This window comes from Cydia amplana, chromosome 2, assembly GCF_948474715.1.
Source record: "Cydia amplana chromosome 2, ilCydAmpl1.1, whole genome shotgun sequence".
Classification (NCBI taxonomy): Eukaryota; Metazoa; Arthropoda; class Insecta; order Lepidoptera; family Tortricidae; genus Cydia; species Cydia amplana.
Genome location: NC_086070.1, coordinates 22,347,723 through 22,356,423, shown reverse-complemented (window position 1 = coordinate 22,356,423; position 8,701 = coordinate 22,347,723). Strand labels below are relative to the sequence as shown.

Genomic DNA, 8,701 nt, shown 5'->3' with positions numbered 1-8,701 from the left:
TATTAGTGTTATTAGTTAATTTTATACTATTAAGCAAATGACCACACGGTCAGAATTTAATCGTCAATAGAAGACATAGATTTCAAACAACATTACCGTACGTATAGGTAAGTATTTATGAACAAAAGTTAACGTTATAAGATACTGGTCTACATAGGTATTAGGTATGTAGTGATTTTCAAATACATATGAAACTTTTTTGTAGTTACCTGCCTAAGTTACAATAAATTGAACAAACCGGTACTTTCCATTTGCTCTACAGAACTGTAAAATCCTTAAGAAATGGTGTTCATAAGACAAAAAGTGTCAGTCCTATAGAACTAGTGAACGGTACCCAAATAATCCGATCGCTGTCGTAAAAGCCACAAGCCGTGTTGCCATGGCAACCGCGCAAAGTAGCTGTAAAAACGAAAATAACTTACGGCTTGCGACTTTTTGAAATGGGCGCCAGTTGTTAGGAATTTTATGTTTGTAACTTATGCAAACTTATCAGGAAGACGTTTCATACGTTTAAAATATTTAAGATCCATGTCTTCAATATGTCTCGGTGAAAAACTTAGAAATGCCTCTCTTTATGTCGTAGGTAACCTCAACTTTTGAACATATGATCCAATTTTCATTTACATGCAAGTGTCCCGTGTCATTATTTTGAATATTAGGTACTCGCAATGTCTGAGAGTCTTTGTTAATTACTTTATAATTGTTAATTTAACAATGTAGGATGTCATGCATTCAAAGTTATTGGTACCTATACCTACATTTTGATATGCAGGGTGCACAAAGGAAGATAAACTAACATCTTTGTATTGTAAAGATACCTATGTACCTACTTTAAAGATAAGTTATAGCATGATAATAACGTTTATGCAAGGTAAATATTATTTGCAACAGATGCAACCGATTGTTAAATTAAATTAGTAATCGGTAGAATCCCCAATGGTTTCAAGTTTTCCTTGAAGACAACTAGCTTACTTTGTTCTCAACTAAATAATTTGTACCTACATAATTAGGTTTCAAGCTTGTTCAAGGGCAAACAAATCAACTAAGTATAACAACAAGTAAGAAATAACGTCAATTAATGAGTCATACGCTGACGACCCCCAAAACCGCAAAATGAGAAAATGCAACAATCACTACCCGTGAGATCGATCCGAAACAATTAATTTGAAGAATGCCTAAATATCTATCTAGCTAATGGAGCAATTACTTACATTAAGAATCAGACCTTTTTAAAGAGAAAGTCAACAAAAACTGGATTCCGAAACTATATTGCATAAGCGGACTAAATTTACATAGTAAATACGAAACGTTACGTTCAAAAAGGTCCGAGTCGACTAGGCGTTGGGGCGTCTTCCTGCACCAAAACAAACAACGTCAGCAACAACGAAAACTGCCCCACTTCCTAAATAATTCGTTAAACTTAAAGTTGGTTAATTTCATTCACTGTCCGGCGCACAACCTTGGCGGCTCCTTCACTTCAACATGGCGCCGCACTCACACTAACGAACGTTCAGACACTGTGTGTGTGTGGTCACCGCACATGCCAGAGACCGAGGTTAAGTACACTAAGCCGAGGCAACTTCATGATGTCTTTCAAGCCTTGCGGCGTGATACACGTACAGCCGTAGAGATCTATCGCCTTCAGGTTGCGCAGGCCGTCGCTCAGCGCGTGCAGCCCTCGGTCCGTCACTCGAGTGCATTGGCCTATATTCAGCGTCTCGAGCTGTGATAGCCTCGCGACCCGCTCGAGCCCCTCGTCCGTCAGCCGACAGGCGCTGAGCGATAACGAGCGCAGCCCCGACAGCCCCAGCGTCGCGTGGGACAGCGCCTCGTCACCGACTTTATCACAAAACGACACATCCAGTGCGATCAAGCGTCCGCTCTCGGCCAAATACGACACACCGACATCGGAAACACCGTCACATGCCCTTAAATTCACGTCTTCTAACAGTGGAAGCCTCGCTAAATGCCTGAGTCCCGCATCGGTGACGGCGACGCAGAAGGAGAGGTTGATCGATTGTAGTTTTGGAAGCCCGGTGGCCGTGTGTTTCAGAGCTTCGTCGGTCAGCCTCTGGCAGTCTTGTAGTCCTAAATGCTCCAGCTCCGGTGTGCCTCTCGCCTCTCCTCCGCCGCACAGGTGCGCTATACCCGCGTCGTTCACGTGCCAACAAGATCTGAGGTTCAAACGCCGCAGCTTTCTTAATCCCCACGCTATTAAAAGCAGGCCCGTGTCCGTAACGTTCGAACATCCGCCTAGTTCTAGCTCCTCCAAATTTTTGAGCGATTGTGCTATCCTCCCGAGGGAAGAGTCTGTTACTTGTTTACATAGGGATAAGTCTAATCTTCTTAAAGCTGGAAGTTCCGCTGCGAACGCGCTAGCTAAAGCGGCGTCTGTGACACTATAGCAACCGCTTAGGGAAAGGGATTCGAGGCCTGGAAGCGACGCGACGGCGTCCCTCAGCCCTCTTCTAAGGGACAGGACTTGTAGTTTTCGGACTCCTCTTCTGGCTAGGGAAGCGAAGAGTACAGGGGCAGGTCTGCGAAGATGTAGAGCGGCCTCAACGCCGCGCCACACGGACCGGCGGTCAGCCGCGTCCCTCCATGCGCGGCACACCTGAGCGGCGCGGCCTCGGTCCCGCACGGGAAGCCTCTCGAATATAAGCGCCAGGAGCTCCGGGTATAACCTCGAAATGTGCGTCCCCTGCGGCTCAGGGACGGGCTCCGGCACGTAAGGCACGGGCAAGTGCGGCCGATGCAGTCTGTACGGCGCGCTCCTATGTTTTCTCCTCGTCGTGCTCGGCAGCTCCGTTAGGCCGAGCCGCTCGTCTCGCCAGGACAGCATTTCCTCCGTCCACGCACTCATCGCGGCGACACAGCACTATAACGACATCGCATCGGACCGGTTTTCGGAGAAACTCGTGTTTGACTACACGAGAGATGAACGGAACTGACGTCCGTCGCGCGCGTTTGCTCCTCGTGCACTGGCGAGGGAGCGGCGCGTCCCCCGCGGCCTTCCCCGCGCCCCGCAGCGCCCTCGCGCGGCTATTGGTCGCGCTCGGCGGCACGTGACGCGCGCCGTATCGATTCGAAGGCTCTGCGGCGGCATTTTTAAGTTGGCGGGCCGAGCGCCCGCCCCGCCCCTCGTCCCGCGCCCCCCACCGTCCTAGAGTAAACACCACGCAGACGGCAACCCATTTTGTACCTGCACCACCGGAACCGCAGATAGAGATGTATTTTATTTTATTCTATGTTTACAGTTATAAGTTATATGCTTTCCTACAGATCGCAAGGACTACCTGGGTTACTTTCAAAGGAGGAGATTATGAAGGAAAATAAATCGTTGTTTGGTTATTTATCAAGCAAATTCATTTTATTAATTATGATTCCAGTCAAAAATGAAATTTTCATGTATTTTATGTAATGTCCTTCCATTTAATACCGGATAATCAGTAGAGATGCCCCGAATAGTGGTTTTGGTCGAATACCGAATATTCGGCCCCTCTCTCGGCCGAATACCGAATATTCGGCATGACATGCGAACATTTTGAGTCGCCAACAAAGCTCAACGTTAGATGGCGTTAGCTAAGATATATCTTTGTTGAACAGAATTAATGAATAGAGTCAAACAAATCAGACTCATGACAAAAATAAAATGTTTTTTAACCAACAAATGCTCAAAAAATGGTCTTCGTATTTAACAACTTTCCAAGAACACATTCTAAATATACCTACATAGTTTTTGGTTATTTTTGTTGTGCAATTTTTATTTTTAAGTAGGTGCAACAGGTATTCAGGTAGGTGGAATAGTAGGCAACATTCGGCCGAATACCGAATATTCGGCAAAGTGGCCGAATAGGCCGAATACCGAATAGTTGCCGAATATTCGTGGCATCTCTAATAATTAGGACTACTCTTTGCATAATATGAGCGCATTAAGGTAGAATTGTTCGCGCGCTCTAGTTCTTTTTGTACAACTTCCACAGTTTTTATCGGAAATTTAAAATTTAAGCTGTGACGTATAGTCGAATAACTGGTTTCTTTAATATTATACGCAAAATTTTTATAACGTTTTTCGTTGAGCTCTAAATCATGTAAACACGAACTTTTTTCAAAAAAAGTGGATTTTATTTGGTTATAGCTCCTAAAATATACATTGTTTTTATAAATAATGTATTAACGAATCATAGTATATTTAATAATCTTTCGTTTGATGTAGCACACATGTATGTATGACTCATGATATAGTTATAATTTAGATTTTGCAAATTTCGGCAGTGGTCACATGTATGACGCCATTATTTATTACTCAGGCACTATAGAGATTGTCTCCCAGCAGTTTTATGATCCTATTTATATTGCTAATAACATACTAGGACCTTATGCGGATTGTCCTGAAAATGACCAATTTTGATTTTTTAAACTTTAAGGCAATTGTTCTGGCGAATACCTACATTTTGATGCATAATTTCCACAATTTTGATCAGATTTTAAAATGTTTGATATATATATAACGCTTGAGACGTCATATTTAATGTTATAGTACATTGCTTTAACGTCCGACTTTTGGTTTGGTTGTGAAACCCAAATACATAATAGAATATCTTTTTTTACATCATTTTGATTTCTTTGTGAATTGCTCTTAAACTGTTGTATATTTTGGTACACAGTGTATAAATTAAAATATCTGGGTGACAAACTCGAAAATGCGAGTTTTCCCAGAGATAAGACCTAGCTAGAACGATTTTTCGCCCCCGAAAACCCCCATATACCAAATTTCATCGAAATCGTTAGAGCCGTTTCCGAGATCCCCGAAATATATATATATATATATATAAATAAATAAATAAATAAATAAACAAGAATTGCTCCTTTAAAGGTATTAGATTAGATATCATATATTTAATTGGGTTTCATTGAATACCCCACACGTGTATGTGCAATGCATATTTTGGGTGCAATATGCAATATTCGCAATGAGGCGGGAGTGATTTTGATGACGTCATTCCGCTGAAGTAGATGGCCGACGCCGCTGTCTCCCGGCAGTTTTGGAGACCCAATGCCATGCCCAACAACATACTAAAAGTTGGTAGCGGTTTCCGGATCTGAACTATATTCCCATAAGGCAGTGCACTATTACCCGGGTGTGCAAAGGAGCTAAAAACAATTTACTTTTCAGGAACGGAACCCTAAAAGTAATTCGTGGAAATGATAATATAATTTGATACCTACCAACAACAGTGATCTTACTGCTAAGAACTTACAGGTTTCCTGTTATAAATACCTAGTGGAAAAAAATCCAATCGAAAAGTTCGAAGAAACATTATCTGTGCGACGTCTTAATTTTTCCTTATACGCAACTCGCAATTACATATCTTCTGCCAATTTGACAAGTTATATCTATTATCTATACAAATCCCTCTTTCAATGAAAAGCGAATGAAGTTAAAAGATAAATGAACAATACAAATACTTATTTTAATAGTTCGTAACAAAATCGTTTTTAGAGTGCCGTCGACTAACGAGTTAATACTTTTTAGATTCGACACTACATATCAAACGGAGCACCAATGCACTTTGACTCCATATCTAATCTTTGAACCTAGTGATAAGGCGGCAAAACAACTCGCGCGCCGTATTTTCGTTCGCCCAGCACTTGTCGACGAAACACGGCCATTTTAAATAGACCCCCGCTGCTTCCCGTCTGGCCTATAGAACATGATATTATAGATACTCCCACTGCTATGACACGGGTCTCTTTAAAATTGCCGTTTGATAACACTAGCCAACTATTACAAGGGCGACCGGTTGGCGTTCCAAATATGATTTTGAATTCAACGCGTTTGAATTTCAAACGCGTTCCAGAATGAAGTGGGACTGGCCGTTTAAAAATGATCAGCCTGTGGCGAATTTAAAAAGTTTATGAAGGAAAGAAACTGTCAATGGTCTGCGTTATGTCTGCGTTCGAAATTTGAAAAGCAGTCTGTCTAATGTTTGAAACAATGCAGTTCAAACGTCAATTTATGTGTCATTGAAACTAATTGCCCCCATAACAGACGACTCAAATTACAGTGTTTCTGTTTTCTTTTCAAGTATTGATGTAATAGATAAGCTCTAAGGTTCGACGAACTTGACTCAACACGTAGGTACATACCTATACATTTACTACATGACTGCATTTGAAACACAGCTAGGCTACAGCCTATATATTCTTAGTTTTAGTAGAGTCTGTGCGGAAAGAGAAGAGTCGTGGCAGAAACGGGAACTAACATTTTAAATTTTATATGGCAATCAAACCTTTGACACCTGTCTTGTAAAAAGTAAACAAACTTCTGTCATTGTCAGGGATCGGATATTCGGATTGATATTTACCTAAACTTTGGCGGCGTGAACGGTATGGAGACGGACTCAACTTTATTTTCGTAATAAATTTCCCGGGATTTCCCGGGATTTGTTAACTATGTAACAAGGCAATCTAAACTCATATTTGAACATTTTAATACGCTTATTTATTATGTATTTAATGTAATTTACTATGGAGAAATATTAAATTCAATGCATGGTATAATAATATACTCCGCCTGGTACTCTCTTCCGAGATTCGCGAATGACCTAACTGGCACTTGCCTACGTCATCATGCTGTTTACAGGTTCTCAAACTTTAAAATGTGGGAGAATTTTAACCAACAGTGAAAATTATTTTAACGGCATTAATTTTAAGTTATTCATGTAGAAACATAGTAAAATAAAACAAATCTATACTGCACTTTTCACTCCTACTCTTACAGTTCCGAATAGAGCAGCCAACCATTTTCGTAACAAAACATTAATTACGAAGCTTACAACGTGAAAAGTTTGGAAAACACTGCGACTGCTGACACTGAGCGAGAAGGAAATAACAATTAACACGCGTTCGACAAGGACGGTCGGTCAGGGACAAAATGGCGGATTGTCAAATGTGACAGCGCTATCCTGTGTTGCCAGTAGTGTAAACAGAATTACCCGAACGTCTGAAATTTCTTTCGTGAATCGGAAGATATTGCTAACGAATAATTAAAAATGACGTGTTATTGTAAAATTTAAGATAAAATACATATAAATGAAAATTATTAAATTATAAAGAAATAAATTAACTTATTAACCATAGATATAATGTACCCATGTAACATGTTATGTTGAAATAAAGTGGCAATGTTATTGTGACGTAGGCAAGTGACACTCTGGGAAGAGAAGACCATGTTTTATTAGACCATGATTCAATGTACCTGAGATTTATTCAACTAGCGAAATATCATTATCATAACTTAGTTTAACGGAACTTGTCGTGAGTACTAGTACTTTTAAAACTACGAGTACTTTAGAAATTGTTTTCCTTCGACGTTTCAAGGACGACATTATGCCCGTGGTCTCAAATTTTTTCCCTTCCGCTATCTCTGCTACCGCCATTGTCTTACGCATAGCAGGTAAAAAAAGACGGGCAATACAAAGAAAATTCGTCACCACGTGTACTTTAGGTATGTACGTGGGCTTTATCTTAGAGATTAAGTGGGGTGTTGAGAGTAAATCATAGTGTCACGAATACCATCAAGATTTAACTAGACGTGAACCTTATGTACAACTGACAAAATTGTACCTTTTGCTTGAAAACGTCACATATATGTGTTATACAAAAAAAATGTTTTATTATTCTCTTATATTACAGAACCCTTGAATCTACTATAATAAGTAGTAAATAGTTATGTAAGATATGTATAGAGAAATGCTTACATTATTTTGCCAATTCACGCTGCGGCTACACTACATACACTGTTCTTGTTAGATCTATATAACAACATATTTCCTTACAAAAATTGTCAAAAATAGCCATAAACTAAACATGTAGGTAAATTTGTACCATCTTATGTCATTTCGTGCGATCCCGGAGTCCCGGAGCATATTTATTAAACTTATAATAAAAAAGAAGCCGACTCCATATTTTCCCAACAATTTCCGGAATTTTGCCAAGTTTAGGTAAATATCGATCCGAATATCCGATCCCTGGTCATTGTATATTTTTATTCACAAAAACCGCAAGTTCTATGTATAAAATATTTTCAAAACACGATAAAACCGTGCATAAAACCACAAGGAAAATTATATTTAACATTGTTCGGGTTTGTCAGCGGGAAGAAAACGGCTAAAAGCCGACTATCAACTTACAAAAAGTCGCGGAACGTGTTTCCGCCATTCACGGGTATTGATGTTGTATTTAATATTAAATAATTACCTATTTAATAAGCCCCCTAAGTAACTTGTCTCCGGTACATAATCGGTAAGTATATTCATTCAAAATATTATATTCATTTTCATAAATAAGCAGGTCATTCATGATCTTTAAAATAACTGAAAAATAGTCTTGATACTTGCCATTTTATGCATATTTATATGTATTTTTTTATTCAGGATTGTGTAAAAGTACCTACGGTATCTCGAATAAAAGACAGGTAAGTAGGTGATATGCAAGAATTCGTAATCTACGTGCCGGATTCAAGCACATCCAGTTCAGATGAAGATAGTTCTATGAGTGTCCCTGGTTGTGCTGAAGCTAGCTCAAACATAAGTGACATTGAATATTTTAATTCAGACTTTGATTACAAAGAATAAAACTTTTTCTAATGAAATATTTCTTTATTTGTAAGTTCGTTTAGGTACTAGGTTCTGAATAA

The 8,701-nt window shown here is 39.7% G+C and overlaps 1 protein-coding gene across 1 annotated transcript; it reads right to left on the bottom strand.

The window, feature by feature from the left end:
* Positions 1-1,249: 1,249 nt before the first annotated feature.
* Positions 1,250-3,105, bottom strand: LOC134660207 (F-box/LRR-repeat protein 14). Its single transcript, XM_063515936.1, has one exon. It carries the CDS (start codon positions 2,861-2,863, stop codon positions 1,532-1,534), a length of 1,332 nt encoding a protein of 443 aa, XP_063372006.1. The 5' UTR covers positions 2,864-3,105; the 3' UTR covers positions 1,250-1,531.
* Positions 3,106-8,701: the final 5,596 nt, after the last annotated feature.